The sequence below is a fragment of the Podarcis gaigeae genome, assembly GCF_964106915.1.
Source record: "Podarcis gaigeae genome assembly, chromosome: 8".
Taxonomy (NCBI): domain Eukaryota; kingdom Metazoa; phylum Chordata; class Lepidosauria; order Squamata; family Lacertidae; genus Podarcis; species Podarcis gaigeae.
In genome coordinates, this window is record NC_139684.1 from 72,469,265 (window position 1) to 72,486,006 (window position 16,742).

General features: G+C 45.3%; 2 protein-coding genes across 4 annotated transcripts in view; both read right to left on the reverse strand.

The window, feature by feature from the left end:
• Positions 1 to 4,633, reverse strand: part of LOC310850532 (sulfotransferase 2A1-like) — a gene marked incomplete at its 5' end in the record, with an annotated part of 39,724 nt that extends 35,091 nt beyond the window's left edge. Inside the window, one exon of the mRNA XM_083752052.1 lies at positions 4,539 to 4,633. Coding sequence (XP_083608178.1) covers positions 4,539 to 4,633 — 95 coding nt within the window. The remainder of the gene's footprint in view (positions 1 to 4,538) is intronic.
• Positions 4,634 to 5,256: 623 nt separating this feature from the next.
• LOC310850065 (sulfotransferase 2B1-like) lies at positions 5,257 to 14,152 on the reverse strand. Of its 3 annotated transcripts, none has more exons than XM_083751156.1 (7): positions 13,880 to 14,034; positions 11,878 to 12,023; positions 9,109 to 9,317; positions 8,631 to 8,757; positions 7,938 to 8,032; positions 7,332 to 7,512; positions 5,257 to 5,361 (listed from the first exon to the last, which is right to left on the reverse strand). In XM_083751156.1, the coding sequence occupies exons 2-7, from the start codon at positions 12,005 to 12,007 to the stop codon at positions 5,321 to 5,323; spliced, it is 783 nt and encodes a 260-aa protein (XP_083607282.1). In that variant the 5' UTR covers positions 12,008 to 12,023; positions 13,880 to 14,034; the 3' UTR covers positions 5,257 to 5,320. The 3 variants fall into 3 exon arrangements, with proteins under 3 accessions (XP_083607282.1, XP_083607281.1, XP_083607283.1); XM_083751155.1 differs by lacking the exon at positions 5,257 to 5,361 and adding an exon at positions 6,333 to 6,551 and having other exon boundaries at positions 13,880 to 14,152; XM_083751157.1 differs by lacking the exons at positions 5,257 to 5,361; positions 11,878 to 12,023 and adding an exon at positions 6,333 to 6,551 and having other exon boundaries at positions 13,880 to 14,035.
• Positions 14,153 to 16,742: the final 2,590 nt, after the last annotated feature.

Here is a 16,742-nt window from a genome sequence, read left to right on the forward strand (position 1 = left end):
CCTAGGGTCACAGTGGTGCAAAAACATGGTTACAAAGCACGGATCCACATGGATCCTCAGGATTTTTGCATTGGGTCACCCCAAATTCACCATCAGATCACATAGCATGTCCATGGCTACATCTTGCACCAAAAAAATCACGCACCCACTGTTGCCTAGGGTTACAGTGGTGCAAAAACATGGTTACAAAGCACGGATCCACATGGATCCTCAGGATTTTTGCATTGGGTCACCCCAAATTCACCATCAGATCACATAGCATGTCCATGGCTACATCTTGCACCAAAAAAATCACGCACCCACTGTTGCCTAGGGTCACAGTGGTGCAAAAACGTGGTTACAAAGCACGGATCCACATGGATCCTCAGGATTTTTGCATTGGGTCACCCCAAATTCACCATCAGATCACATAGCATGTCCATGGCTACATCTTGCACCAAAAAAATCACGCACCCACTGTTGCCTAGGGTCACAGTGGTGCAAAAACGTGGTTACAAAGCATGGATCCACATGGATCCTCAGGATTTTTGCATTGGGCTACTCCAAACTCACTGTCAGATATTAAAAATCTTTATAAAATAGAGAATTAAATACATACAGAATGTTAAATTTTCAGTTTTGAAATATTAGTACTAGTTTAGTACTGTATTTCTATATTACCATAGTACTGTATTAGTTATTTTCAAATACTTAAATATTTTTAGGGTGTAAGACCCAATTAAAGCCCGTTATTTACATACAGTATAACAGTATTTACATACAGTATTAGGCATACTGTATTAACTTTATTAACTGTATTAAAGCATTAACTTTAAGATATTATATTTATTTAATGAACCCTCAGCCTTATTCAAAGTAAGCTTAAATTAGCTATTTCACTTATTAATCAAAGTGCTATTACTGTGCGACAGCAATATTTTGTTTTATTCTTTTAATGATAGTTTAGGATTTATTTAAATATCATTTCAGTCTTTTCAGAGCTATATATTCACTGCTCTGTAATAGTCTATAAGCATAATTGTTACTGTAAATTAAATTAGCTTTTTACGAAAATACCGTGCATGTTTTTGTTTTGTTTCTTTTTTCAAAGCCAAAAAGTGTTTCAGGCTTGTCGAGTTTCCCGGAGTGTGGAGTTATAGAGAGTCGAGTTTTCAGGGTTCTAATGTTGATCATATGACTCTAAAATACTTTTAAAAAACTTTAAAACTCACTAATTTTCATCTAAAATTTAGAAAACTTCCCGGGGCAGGACCCCGGTATGGCCCCCCCCAATATTTTTTATAAGTCGGCGCCCCTGCCCATAGTCCACCCTCCGCAATGCAGGGGTCGCAAGGAAAGCATCTGACAGAGATGGGTTCCCCACTTGGAGTCCCCCCCTTCTCAAGGGGTGCCAACCTCTGAGCCCCCAAACAGCTCTCCCCCCGGGGGGGTCGTGGGTAGCTGGGGAGTGCTGGGACCTCAGAGGCCTTGGGTCCTATGGCTTCCCTTCCCCCCACCCACCCAGGGGATCCTCCCATTCATCTCTCAGCCCTGCAACAGCCTCCTCTGCACCCCCCATGGTCCCACAGCCTCCCCTTTGCCCAAAGGACTCACACACCCCCAGGCCTCCCGAGAAAAGCATGGAGATGAGACGAGAAGAAGAGAGGGGCCTTTTCTGGGCTGCTCTAGGGAGCCCAGCTCTCTCGCTCCCCTTAACCCTTATGTGGCCTCGCTGCTCAGAGATTCCTGCCCAGAGGAAAAGTGGATCAGCGATCCTACAAGTAAATAAAGGATATTCCAGCCTGTGTTCCTTAGTCTCAGGCACTCCAACTCAGCAGCACACCCCATAAAGTGCAAAGAGACTTTCTTCCAAGTTAATGCCCTCAGATAGGAGACGAAGTTGCACCCATAAAAAATCAGCAGCAGCAACACAAAAGAAACGAGGCAAGCAGGGCAGAGATTAGCTGGAGGGGGCAAGGGAAACAGCACAGAAGTGCAGTTAAGCGACAAGGGGAGGGAGAGGGGGATTGGATAACCCAAAAACCATATGGTCAAGCAAATCGCCAGCTATTCTAATTGGTTGTGAAACCTTTACTGTGCCGGCTAGTAAAGTGGACCAAGTGCAGTTCCCTGCTGGGAGTGAGCTCTATTGAAACCAGAGGATCTTACTTCTGTGCAGAGATGTGCTCAACTGGAGACAGGGATGACACCCGTCTCCCCCGCCTGCCTCCTCCTAGGGCAGTGGGGGTGGGGTCACGCCCCCCCCAAGCCTACAGCGAGCCTAAGGAAGGGGAAGCGCGGCTCCAAGGTGCCCTGAATTTTCTCCACCTCTGGGAAAATTTCAGTCAATCTCTGTGTTAAAGCAACCGGAACAGAGACAATGAAAAGCGACCGTCCTAAGTACAGTTACAAAGGAGAATATGTGAGAAAACTGGAGAGCTTCCTGCACGCAGCCGAGAGTAAAGCCATGCTGCCGCTCGTGAGCCGGCACTGTCAGAAGTAAAGTCTTATCATGCCTGGTCTTACTCTTATCACATTTGTGGACCTGGTTTTTCTCTCCCTGTGTGCAGGAAGCTCTCCAGTTTTCTCACACGATCCTCTTGGTAACTGACTTAGTTCTGTTCTAGAGCTTGGTGGTAGTTTTGTCAGGAAGAAGTGGAAGAGTGAAACCTACTAGGACAGTTGCTTTTCATTGTGCCTGTTCCGAGGCAGCCAGCGATGAAGGGGCCCCCGCGACTCCCACGTACACAGAGCCATGGGAGGGAGGGAGGGAGGGAGGAGGAGCTGCACGGTTTGCCAGCAAAGGCGAGCAGCTTGTATGCTGCCCTGCCTGCTTCCTCCAGATGGGAGCAGGGGCAACAGCGCCTGTACTGTGCGCGCAGGTGGGCAGCACCCCAACTGTCACCCCCCTCATGATGTCACCATGATGTCAGCTTTCCCAGAAGAGGCTTAGGGGTTGGTGAAACAGGCCACTGCCAGTGGAGGAAAAATCATGTACCAGACTATGGAGTGGATAACATATATGTGTCTGGTGACATGAAGCCATTGTTTCTGTCAGTTCATATGTGAAATAATAATAATAATAATAATAATAATAATTTATTATTTGTACCCCAGCCACTCTGGGCGGCTTCCAACAAAGATGAAAGATACACTAAAATGTCACATATTAAAAACTTCCCTGAATAGGGCTGCCTTCAGATGTCTTCTGAATGTCAGGTAGATGTTTATCGCTTTGACATCTGATGGGAGGGCGTTCCACAGGGCGGGCGCCACTACCGAGAAGGCCCTCTGCCTGGTTCCCTGTAACTTGGCCTCTCGCAGTGAGGGAACTGCCAGAAGGCCCTCGGAGCTGGACCTCAGTGTCCGGGCAGAACGATGGGGGAGGAGACACTCCTTCAGATATACTGGACCAAGGCTTCTCACACTGCAGGATAAAGGAAATTTTGGGAAAGGGTGCACAATGAAGCTCTTTGCCAAGGGCACAAGGGGCCCTAGGTATGCTATTAATTTCCTGCAAGGAACACACTAGCAAAGCAGACCCCTCAGGCTCCCCACCCAACGCCACATCTTGTAACAGGCATGGAGCTCTGAAATTCTGGGCTGCCTCAACCTGACTCAGCCTAAGCCTAGATCCCTGCCCCCACCATCACTGAAATAGGCCTGAATCTGTCTGCAATTCAACTTGTGAGGAACTTTCTGCCACAGGCTCCCTCTTCTCTTCTTTTTCTTCAAGTCCAGAATTCTAGTCCAGCCCAATCACTGAGATCATCTGCAAGAGCATCTTCAGTTGTCCCCCAAGTTGGTGTGTCTCATTTGACAACAACAAGCTGGGCTTTCAGTGTCATTGGCCTTGCCCTGTGGCCTTGCCCTAGTCTGTGACTAGGAGGCAAGGGAAGGCGAACTTTTGTCCGTATATGGAACTCTTGATACTCATTTATTTATTTACAGCATTTGACTTGCTCAACAGCTGCAAACATTTCCAGAACAGCTTTACGTAACAGCTGTAAACCAAGAGCAGAGCAAAGAGTCCCCACTCACAGCCTTAAAATCTCAAAAGGCAATCCAAAGGGGAAGGGGGAAGAAAACCCATTTGTAAAGCATCAAAGATCTGAAATTGATTACCAAATTGCATGGAATCTGTTTGGGAAGAAGAGAAGTGAAATGAAGCGGGTCTCTCAGCAGAGGCATTGCTCTCCCTTCTCTCTCAACAGGTGGAGGACTGCCAAGAGCAGACAGTTCAGGGAGGAGAGGAGCCAGGAGGAGCAGGTCTCTCAGAAGAGCCAGTGGGTGGACCTGTTGTCCTGTCTCTCTTCCACTGTTACATTTATAGAATATAGCAATTAGTTTAAAACCCATTCATGTTCCAATCTGGAAAAGGAAAGACGGAATCTGGAAAAGGGAGAGGCAACTGGGGAAGAATTCATAAAGGAGAGAAAAAGGAGGTTGAGATGATCTGAAAGAACGTAAGCAATCCTTGAATACAGGAAGGAAACAGGAGCAGTCTTTATAATTCAGCAGCTACTGGAGCATCCTGTGGGTCTGGGAAAGATACTTACTGTGTAAGGAAACCTTGCAAAGAGTCTGCAGTAATATCAGGAAGTAGGAGGAATGAGGGAAACTTCAGCAGGTATAGTTTTCTGTCAGTAGAAGATCAACTTCCTACATAGATAGGATGAAAGTGCCAATGAACTTTGGATGAAACCACTGCCAACCAGAGAGGGGAGTTTCTATTCCAGGCATGCCTCTGAAAGACACAGGCCATGCTCACTACAGTTGAGTCTGGAGCTTCCTTCTTTTCTTGGCTCACAGAGCAAGACATACAGTCAGGGGGGAATGTGTGTTCTCCCTTCCCCCCACCTCCCCAATTCATAGATGGAGAGGAGGTTCAATCTTGCTGGGAGAGGCACTTGAGAAGGGGCATTTTCCAGCCCTCCAGACCAAATCTGCTGCTCACCAGCTGTTATGCAAGGATTCAACTCTGCTCAGATCTGCTTCCCCAGTGCTTTCACTGAAGAAACTTAGGGTTCAGGAAATGGGTCCCTGCCAGTGGTGCAAAAATCAAGTACCAGACTATGGAGTGGATGACATATATGTGTCTAGTGACATGAAGCCATTGTCAGTTCATACACAAAAGAAGCTTACCGTACTTCTCACACTGCAGAATAAAGGCAACTGTACCATTTCTGATCAGGTATCTGTTTATTCAGCATAAAATACCCAATCCATCTGATACATAAGAATGTGGAGAACAGCAATAATCTGGGATTCTTCAGTCCCATTTGAAGGTCATATTCACACCACACATGTTCTTCCGATAAGCATGGTCAAAGCGTTCACTCTACGCCACTGTCAGGGGGTTCTTCCTGTCTCTGGAGATCCCTGGAATAACACAAGAGCAAATGTCAACCCCAAAGAAGTTTGACTGAAATGATTTTATCTCAAATTATAACTTTTCCTCCTCATGCTCAGGCATGCGACAGCTCCCTCAGGTGGCTGACAGTTAGAGGGAAAAGCACATGCCCCCTGACTGCTTGCCCTGAGCCCCTCCCCAGCCATTCCCACCCTCCTGACTTGGCACTCCAGCAGCACTAATGCTTGGGTGTTGGTGACTTGGCCCAGCTAGGTGTCTCTTCCAGCCACCTTTTCCAATTGCATCACAGAGAGCTTCCAAAAAGAGCCGTTAGTAAGCAGTGCTGAGCTGTAAAGCTACAATGTCTGCCCCTTAAAAGCCTGTTGCCCTCAGGTGAAATGGAGGACACTGTTCTTTCGCTGTTTAGATGCAGGAGCAAATCCCATCAGCATCTGTATGTGGAATGAAGAACTGCAGCCTTCTCCAGGACATCTGGCAGGAAAATGCAATGGGTCCTGCTTGCTCTCTACACACTTACCACTTCTGATGATGAGGCAAACATGCCATCTCTGGCATGGTCCATTCTTGTACCACCTCAGACTGTACATGATATAGAAGCTTTCCTGAAGGTGATTAAGAGTAAATTGATTCATTTTACCCTGCACTTTAGCATTCAAAGAGGGACTTTCATAAGAGCAATTCATGCATTTGAGAAAAGAACACGAACAGGGAAAGCATCTGAGGATGTGCCGTCATATTGGAAGGTGCCGGGCATGTTATCATGGAAGAACACAATCATTTCGTGAAGCTACGGTGGGCATCCTATCTTGAGCAGTGTGAGGAGTCCCTTTTGGCTGACGAGGTTGAAGGCCTTCATCAGGTCTATGAAGGCGATGTTCAAGGGGTGTCTCGGTCTCAGCATTTCTCCTGTAGCTGCTGCAGTGAGACCTCCAAGCTCTAAAGACACTTTGTGATTTGGTAAAAAAAGAAAGAACAACTGTTCCATTCCTGATCAGGTATGTTTATTTAGCGCAGTGGTAGCAGAAAACAGCCAAACCATATGACACATAAGAATGTGAAGAACACCAGGAGCAACAATCTGCGATTCTTCATTCCCAAGGGAAGGTCATATTCACACCACGCATGTTCTCCCAGTAAACAGGGTCAAAGCGTTCACTCTGTGCCACTGTCAGGAGATTCTTCCAGTCCCCGCAGATCCCTAGAACACGACAAGAGCAAGTGGCAACCACAAAGATGTTCACCTGAAATTACGTAAACTTAAATTGGGACGTTTTTCCTCGTGCTCAGCTGTGAGGCAGGCAACCCCTCAGGTAGCTGATGTTATTGGAGAAATAACATGCCCCCTGACTGTTTGCCCTGAGCCCCTCCCCAACCATTCCCACCCTCCTGATCTGGCTTTCCAGCAGCACTAATGCATGCATGTTGGGTACCTGGACCAGCTGGGTGTCTCATCCAGACATGTTTTCTTATTGCACCACAGAGATCTCCATGAACTGTGTGTCTGTTGCTCTGTCTGCTGAATTTCTGCTTGCTTTCCAAATCAACGTGAAAGACACAGAACCTGCCAACTCTAGCATAAACAACTCTGAGGCAACTATTGTGTCTTGATGGCCTGGAGAATCTGCAACCTATATTCAGAGAGTCCCCAGCATTATCCAGGTCTCAAAATCATGCAGAAACACCCTTGTTCTCTAGACTGCCTCTTTCAGAATAATTTCTTATTTTGATCTGGACACCCATGAAATAGATAGACTTAGATAGGATGTTGCACAGAGAGGAAGGTATACAATCCTGCAAACTGTACCCCCTTCTGGACCTGCAAACTGTGTTCACAGTCAGCTCTGACTCTACAATCTATTGACTGACTGCTAATATACTTTTCCTGTGAGACATTCAAACATCCACAGAAAAAGAAGATGTTCTTCACCCCTGGCATGCAGCATTGTGCCCTTATTCCTTGGCACTCCAATGTTATTACCTTTTCTCATGAGCGTTGCTTTTGTATGATCAAAAACGTTCTCTGGCATTGTAGAGCGGTTAGACATCTTGTTGTCCTTCATCTTTTGGAAAGAGGCGTATTTCACCACAAATTCAATTTGTTGGCTGTTCAGCTCCTTGCCAAGAAAATGACAGATCTTCTGCACGCTGCCTCGAAGGTCCTGCAGAAAGTAAAAGGAAATGGCTGTGAATCCTCATGTGATGTAGAGAGCTTGCCCTTCATCAGGAGGCACACAGAGAGCATGAGTACCAGTATGCAATGTGCATTAGGCAAAATGAATGTCTTCAGGATGTGGAATTTGCTGTTATCACCTTGCAGAAGCCACTGTGTCTCCCAGGGGCATTTTAGACATTGCTTTTGAGGCAGAAAAGCAGGTTATTGGCACACCTGCTCTAATGTAGAAGAAAGGAAATGTACTCTGCACATGATATGCAGTGTATGTAGAGGTAGCACCGAATTTTGCACATGCTCAGAATCCCTTTCTAGCCAACATTACTAGAATCTTTCAAAAAAGAAGGCAGCTTCATGTGTGAATAATGTCAGAATTGGGGCTGCAGCTCAACACAGTTAAAATTGGACTTTTACCTGCCGTAGTTCTTCATAGGTGTTGAAGAAGATGTTGGCTCTGTCCTTCATCTCCACCCAGCCTTTCACATGGTCAAACCAGGAACCATAAGCCACTGGAAGAGCATAGAGGAAGCAATGGTGAAATGCAAGGAGTTATGGGAGGGAATAGAGAATGCTATTGTAGACGTAGAGGAAACACCAGTCCAGAACTTTAAAACAAAATCAGTAACAGGAGACTTCAACGCTATCCTATGTCCAATGCCTACTGACTTCTCTGTGTACTGACACTATCCACGTACAAAAGAAGTAAAGCTTTGAATGAGTCAATAATCTTACGCCTTAATGGGCTTTCTCCATTAAGGTTTCTTTTTCTTTCTGCCAGCAGTGAGAATGTCTGCTATCATCGATTTTGATCTATTCTCTTGTTAGTGCCAATCTCACCCAGCTGTTAAGGACTTTCCTTAAGTTTCACCCTCTTCTCATTTTAGTGCCAATCTCGCCCATCTGAAAGGACATTTATTGATTTTCTTTGAAAGCAAATGACAAATGTAGGACTTTGCCACATTTCTGCCCTTCTCCATATATCCAACTGGGAATTATAGTTTTCTGATAGAACTGTAGAGTTAGCTAAAAATAAATGTTTTCTGGTGGTGGACATGACTGGTGCTGGGTCACAGCAAACAAAAGTGGCTGATTTGCCACCTTCCATACTTTCCCCTCTCAGGAATCTCTCCATGAACTCTTCCACAGTTCCAGGGTCCTTCAACGCTTTAAAGCCTTTGATGAAGTGGTAGCTTGAAACCATAGCATCTCTGGGGTTACGCAGAGTATAGACTACCTGTAACAGAGGAAGAGCTATATTGAAGGAGGGCCCAGGCAGCCCAACACTATCAATAGGCAGAGTGTGGCAGTAAACTGAAGGCATGATAAACAAAACCTGACATGGGAACAGGGGACGCCTCCAGTGAGGACCTGGGCTGACCATGAATGTGGACCATGAACACTTAAAGTTCTTCCACAATCAGGAAACTGCTAAGGAGATTCCCAGTACTTCTCCCCATTCTCTAGTACAGAAAATGGCATCTTCCTGTAAAGAGGCTGTGTCAAGTGTTCCAGAATCCCCCACATCTGTGTGCCAAAAAGACAAGAGCCAAAGACAGGCTTGATGTGTCCATTGTTCCTCTCTTACCTTGGCCTTGGAGTGGAGGAAGGACTTGGGGAAAAGCTGGAATGGCAGGTGAGTAGTCAGGATCCTGGGGGAAGGATTTTTCAAGGCAATCTGCAAATGATCATCCATCTCAATCCAGGGTGCCCTTTCCCACAGTGGTACTTTCTGAACACATGAGGGGTCCCCTTGGCTCTGGATTAAGCTCAAGACCTCTGCCATCCAATGGGTACCTAGGAGGAAATCCACCAGTCAATCATTGTGCATTGATACCTGGCCCTTGAAAAGCAATTAGAGGAACACAAGAATTTCAATGAATCTTCTTCTTCCTCTTCTATCTATTCAGCACCCTCCTATGGGGCAAGACACCCAGATTCTGGAATGGTTTACCGTGGTGAAACTGACTATATATATATATATATTTTATAAAATTTTCAAATTTAACAATAAATAATAATTTTAAAATTCCATTTCAATTATACATCCAAATCTAATCTTTCCACTTTCAGACTTCCTTCAGTCTATCTGGAAATTTTCATGTTTTCACAATTATTCACATTTCTTACATCTATATTGTTTTGTTTTTTTAACCAAATTAATCTTAACAATTATTATAAAACAATATTTCTTTCCATTATTGTCACAGAGCTTCTTGAAAACCTACAAACGTTAATTGAGTGTGGCACAGGTGAGAACAGAAGAATAGCCTTCTGGATGATGCCAATGAGCCATTGAGTCTGGCATCCTGTTTCTCCCAGAAGCCTGTGGGAAGCTGGAGAGAAGCATTATGTTACCAGCAGTTTTGTTTTCATTCCATTCCTAGTGACCCCCAGCATGGAATCTGCTTTTCTCACGACCACTGCACACTGGGTCAACATCTTCCTTGAGATGACTCCAAGGTCTCGCTCTTGCTCCATCACCTCCATTTCACACCCCATGAGCATGTATGGGAAATTGAGATGTTTTGCTCCAACATGCATTACTTCACACTTGTTTACATTAAATTCATTCACCATTTTACTGACCATCTATTTTTAGTGTCAGCAAACCTGGCCACCTCACTACTTGATCACTTATGAACAAGTTACAAAAGCACAGGTCCCAATACCAATTTCCAAGAAACGGATCCTTTCTAAGGGAATGCCTCCCTCTTCTTCAAAGTGATGTTCTCCTTTCTCAGGACCTTCGTTCTTCCTGACAGCAGGAGAACTGTCATTGTGGGAGGGCCACCCAGCTACCACATCCCTGAAGGTCTCCTTGGCCACTTTCTCTGCCTCCTACACTTTCTAGTTCTGCAACCTTGGCTTCGAGGGAAGGAACTTGTTCCCTGAGAGCCTGAAACTCATGGCACTTCTGACATACACATGGGGAGATATTCATACAAATGGCAGAGGGTGCAAAACAATGCAAAAACCCCACACCCCTGCTGGTCTTGATAATTTGCTTCTTTTAACTTAGTTACCCATTGACTTTCCTGCTTGCTAGATTTGTGATGTACTTGTTGGGTTCCAATCTAGTTTCCTGTGGTTCCTTGAATTATACTGCTAAGTAGCTTTACTATGGACTTCCTAGCCCTAGGATTTAGCTCCTGCGTTGTGGGTATTCACAGAATCTTTATCCTGGTGGACAGTCACCTTGCTGTGCCCTTGTCCATCCATGTTGTTTTAATTCAATTATTAAATTAACTGGGTGTTAATTATGAGGATTTTTGAAAAATGACTATACCAGAAAGGTGGCTTATTCGTCTATATACAATCAACCTGTAGAGATAGTTATCCTGACACAGCATCAGAGATAGACTTTGGTGATATGGTGTCCTGAGCAAGGACAAAATTTTCCCCTCACCTCCGCAAAATATTTTCACAATAATATCTTGAGGTACAGTTGCTTTTTTAATAATTCTCAGTTGGTAACCATATAAGTATAGCTTTGATTGTGATTATGATTATAAACCCCCCTCGAGATGGGACCCTTTGCAAGGGAACCACCCACACCACCCATATTCAGCACCAAAAGCCTTCCTAGTGACATGACAGAAGCATGACATAATATATAAAATTCTCCTGGGAATATTCTCAATTCAGCTCATGAGCGCTGTAAATATCTGGGTTAAGATATTCCAGAAAGACAGAATGATTTGGAAATCTCTCTTTTTTTCAAAGTTTCTTGACTTCCCCAGGAATTTCAAGGATTCTTTTGCTTCCTTCTGTGAACATCAACAGTGGCTAGGGATTGTATAATATTTCTATTTTGAATTCTCATTTTTGCAATCTTAAAATCAGTTCTCCATATTTCCACGTCAGTTTGTGAAATTTCTTGCACATTTTTACAAACATTTCCCCCTCCCAATATAATGCATTTCTATGTTTTTCCCCACTAAAGTATGCATTTTATGTACACTTATATGCATTTTTGTACACATTACTTAGCTGAAGAAGCTCATTGCAAAAATCAGGGATTGCCTTTGTTTCACTTTGTGTAGTTCAGAAAGTGAAAAACATGTAACTTTCACATGAGGTAGACAGTTCTATGCAGATATTCAACTTATTTGCTATCTTCCTTCATTTGTAAATGTCTTATAATTTATTTATTTGCTTGCTGCTCCTTGAGAAATCTTTATCCAGGAATGGAACTGGTTTAAGATGGTCCTATATATTGCAATACAATTCTACCTCTATGCAGCTACATTGTGGTTGTTCATGACTTATGTCAATAGCAAACTTATGGCTGCCAGGTTTTGTGGGCACTTTGTCCACTAAATCCAAAATCTATTTTCCTAATTGCAACACTGACCTGACTTGGGGTAAGTGACATTCACTATATCATCATCCAACAGTTGGAAGTCGTTTTCCACATAGCTGAGTGTTTCCTCTGAAAAAAATTCTGAAGAAAATGGGGTCCCCTTGTATTTGAAATAAGGCATTGGTGATACTGAAAAACTGAAGATGAGGGGAGAGAGAGAGAAGGAGAGAGAAATATTATGCCACATCCTTAGGGACATTCGTGCAGCTACTGTTCTAGAAAAACTCTGGGAATAGCTGGGGAGCAGGAGGAAGGGGAGAGTTCAGGACGTGGTGATGGGCCATCAGAAGATGCTCAAGTGGTGCCACCAGGTGTGGTGGAAAAATCCCAAGAAACTCACTTCTGAGTACATGTCATTTGTATCATTGCTGGGTCAGATAGTGTTCAGCACGAAGTGGCAGAGTCCGTTGTCAGTGAAATCAATGCTTTATTCAAGGAAACGTTAAACAACTCAGCAATACTTCCTGGTACGTCTTTCCCCTATACAGTGGTTACATATGCTTCAGGTTACAGACTCCGCTAACCCAGAAATAATACCTTGGGTTAAGAATTTTGCTTCAGGATGAGAACAGAAATTATGCTCCAGCGGTACGGCAGCAGGGAGGAGGCCCCATTAGCTAAAGTGGTGCTTCAGGTTAAGAACAGTTTCAGGTTAAGAATGGACCTCCGGAACGAAGTAAGTACTTAATCCGAGGTACCACTGTAGAGCTGTTGTCGGGACTGAATGTCCCTTTCTTCCACACTTTCTAAGGCTCCTCCTCTGCAGGATGTTGCCCAAGCAGTCTCCAACAGTCTCTGCATATCTCTTGTCTCTTCTCTGCGTGTTCTTTGAGACCAGGATATGGGAGGAGCTTCTTGCAGCCAGAGAGGGCTATTCCCGTGATTCTTCAGCAGCTTCTTGACACCCCCCCCCCTTCTCTGCTTCAGCAGAGAATAGGGAGAGTTCAGGAGGAATTGCTGGGCCATTAATAGGGTGGTGCCTCCAGGTATGGTGGTGGGAAAATCCAATGAACTTGGTTTTGAGTGCACATCATATCAGGCTTTCAAATCTCAGTAAGATCTTGGACACAAAATAGTCACACAATAAACTCCAATCACCTTCAGTTCCATGAGGAAATAGGCCCCATTCACCTCCTCTGGATCACTGCCACTATGCATCAACTGGAGGAAAATCAGTTTACTCAAGAAGGGAGTTCTACCTCACAGCCCCACCTGCCTAAAAAAGGACACACACCCCTCCGTACACACACATGCATAATTGCTTCTGGGGCTACTCTCACACTGTTTACGTGAAGTGCAAAATAGTCTTTCCTCTTCCCTGCTTCTGTGACTAGGAGGCAAGGGAGGGCGAACTTTTGTCCCTATATGGTACCCTTGATACTCATTTATTTATTTACAGCAGTCAACCTTGCTCAACAGCTGCAAACATTTGCAGAACAGCTTTATGCAACAGCGGTAAACCAAGAGCAGAGCAAAGAGTCCCCACTAACAGCCTTAAAATCTCAAAAAACAATCCAAAGGGGAAGGGGGAAGAAAAACCATATGTAAAGCTTCAAAGATCTGAAACTGATTACCAAATTGCATAGAATCTGTTTGGGAAGAAGAGAAGTGAAATGAAGCAGGTCTCTCAGCAGAGGCATTGCTCTCCCTTCTCTCTCACAGCTGCCAACATGTGGAGGACTGCCAAGAGCAGGGAGGAAAGGAGCAGGGGGAGAGTCAGTGGATGGACCTGTTGTCCTGTCTTTCTTCCACTGCTACATTTATAGACTATAGCAGTTAGTTTAAAACCCATTCATGTTCCAATCTGGAAAAGGAAAGAGGGAATCTGGAAAAGGGAGAAGGTAACTGGAGAAGAATTCATCAAGGGGAGAAAAAGGAGGTTGAGATGATCTGAAAGAACATAAGCAATCCTTGAATACAGGTAGGAAACAGGAGCAGTCTTTATAATTCAGCAGCTACTGGAGCATCCTGTGGGTCTGGGAAAGATACTTACTGTGTGAGGAAACCTTGCAAAGAGTCTGCAGTTATATCAGGAAGCAGGAGGAATGAGGGAAACTTCAGCAGGTATAGTTTTCTGTCAGCAGATGATCAACAACTCAGCACAGCATGCAGTTCCTACATAGATGAGATGAAAATGCGAATGAACTTTGGATGAAACCACTGCCAACCAGAGAGGGGAGTTTCTATTCAAGCCATGCTTCTGAAAGACACAGGCCATGCTCACTACAGTTGAGCCTGGAGTTTCCTTCTCTTCCTGGCTCACAGAGCAAGACTTAAATACTGAAAGTCAGTAGGCCCAACTCATAGATGGGGAGGAGGTTCAATCTTGCTGGGAGAGGCACTGGTGAAGGAGCATTTTGCAGCCCTCCAGGCCAAATCTGCTGCTCGCCAGGTGTTGTGCAAAGATTCAACTCCGCTCTGATCTTCTTCCCCAGAGCTTTCAGTGAAGAAACTCATAGGTTCAGCAAATGGGTCCCTGTCAGTGAAGCCAGAATCAAGTAGCAGACTATGGAGTGGATAACATATATGTGTCTAGTGACATGAAGCTGCTCTTTCTGTCAGTTCATACGTGAAAGAAGCTTACCGTCCTTCTCACACTGCATGATAAAGGCAATTTGAGGAAGGGTGCATAATTAAGCTCCTTGCCAAGGGCCACAAGGGACCCTAGTTACACCACTGATTCCCATCTTGGAACATCCTAGCAAAGCAGACTCCTCAGGCTCCCCACCCAACGACACGTCCTGTACTAGGCATGGATCACTCTGAAATCCTGGGCTGCCTCAACCTGACTTAGCCAGATCCCTGCCCCCCCCCCCCCCGTCACTGGAATAGGTGTGAATCAGCCTGTAATTCAACTTGTGAAGAACTTTCCACCACTGGCTGCCTCTTCTCCTCTTTTTCTTCTGGTCTTTGCTCTTCCCAGTTTTCTTCAAGCAGCATGCCAGCTGAGAATAGCTTTTGCCCCAGTCTATAGCATGTCCACTGTAGTTCATGCACTGGTAGCCTTGAGGCTAGATTACTGAAATGTGTTCCTTGTGGGGCTGCCTGTGGGTCTGGTTCAGAAACTCCAGCTGCTGCAGAATGCTGCAGCAATATTGCTAACGGGAGCTTCTAGTTGAGAACATGTGGCCCCACTGTTAAAACAGCTGCATTGGCTGCTCATCTGCTACTGAGCCAGGTTCAAGGTTCTTGCATTGATTTACAAAGCCCTGAACAACCTGGTCCAGGATACATCAGGGATCACCTGAACTCTTCTAGTCCAGCTCGATCACTGAGATCATCTGCAGGGGCATCTTCAATTGTCCCCCAAGTTGGTGTGTCTCATTTGACAACAAGAAACCGAGCTTTCAGTGTCATTGGCCTTGCCCTTGTTATTCTAAAGCAGCAATGCTGCAGCAAGCAAAGGCTCTAGCAGCTCGGTCTGCTGCTTGTGGCTGGAAAGCCAAACAGGAAGTGTGTGACTGTTGCCATGGGAACAAAGGGGCAGTCCATTCTGTACTGAGCACCGGATGTTAGCTCAGTGTGTGTGTCATATGACCTGTACTGGAAGTACATGGGTGGAGTTTGGAGTTTCTCTCTGTTTGTTGAAGAGAGCAGACATCTTTACTGTATGACTGCTAAAGACAGGAATAAAAGCATGTAGTTACATTTCTGTCTGTGTCTGATTCCCCTCCCTGGGGATATGCAGGGAGCAGGGAGGAGGAGAAGCAGTTGGTGTGTTTTTCTCACAGCCTGAGGAAAATCGCCGGAACGGACCTCGTATGTTTTTCCTGCCGGGAGTCGCCGGAGGGAGGTCTAAGGAATTCAGCCGGTGCCTGAACAGATAGGCACATACCTCTGAACGGGCTTGAATTCCAACAGTGGTAGCAGACGCCGGTTGCTGTTTTCATCGACCTCTGCATCAAGAAGTGGCCTCCATGGAAGCCTGAGGTGTGAGGCTAATCCCTCTGCAGCCAGAAGCTGACCAGACGGGAAGACGAAGCTGAGCCAAGCCACGGAGCCCAGGTATGCGATTTTCGGGCTTAGAAGTGTGAAAGCAGATTGATTCATTCTCTGCTTCAAGGGAGCAACGTTTGGGAAAAACAGCTCCGAGAGAGAAGAGCTCTGCATTCCAAACATTCCTGTGGTTAATCCTGTCCAAGGGAAGGAATGCTGTTGCTTAGCAACGAAGGCCAGTATCACGAGAGGGCTGGGAGTCAGGCTTTGCCTCGGAGAGGCAAAAACAAGGTTTTGTTTTGACTTAGGCCCAAAGGAACTGTTGGAAATGGACTTTCCAAAGCGGCCAGTGTTATAGCTGCCAGGTGCACAGAGTGTAAACAAGCCAGCTTATGGATTTTAGAGGCTTGTGTTTGAGAGTCAATGCAAGGACTCAAAATGGATGCCAAGAAGGGGGGAGGCCTGCCTTCTCCACCCCTCCTGACCAGTGACAATTATGCATCTTGGTCTATTAAAATGAAGGCCTTGCTGCAGAATCAGAGACTGTTTGGGGTGATTGAGAACCCCATCCCTGCAGCACCAACACGTGCTTGGGAGTCACAGGATGTGAAGGCCAGAACAGCTATAATTCTGTGCGTGTCAGACTCTCAGCTTATTCACATACAGCATTTAGAGCACGCGAAAGATGTTTGGGACACGCTGAGAAGGACACATCAGAGAGATGCAGGTTCTTCAGCGTTGCTGTATTTTGAGAAGCTGACCAACCTGAGGCTTGCACCTGATGGAGATGTTCAAGCGCACCTGACGGAAATGAAATTTCTGCGTCAACAGATGTTGGAACGCAATTTCCGTCTGCAGGAGGAAGTGTTTTGCTTCATGGTGATAAACAGCCTGAATCGGACTTACAAAACAGTTGCCAG

What these genes read in the sequence shown, in the direction of transcription:
- LOC310850065 (XM_083751155.1), bottom strand. Translation starts at nt 12,007, where the DNA reads ATGCCTTATTTCAAATACAAGGGGACCCCATTTTCTTCAGAATTTTTT. An exon ending in GAGATTCCTGAGAGGGGAAA is followed by an intron (nt 8,033 to 8,630) that starts GTATGGAAGGTG and finishes ATGCTCTTCCAG; the next exon opens with TGGCTTATGGTTCCTGGTTT. An exon ending in CCTATGAAGAACTACGGCAG is followed by an intron (nt 7,513 to 7,937) that starts GTAAAAGTCCAA and finishes TACTTTCTGCAG; the next exon opens with GACCTTCGAGGCAGCGTGCA.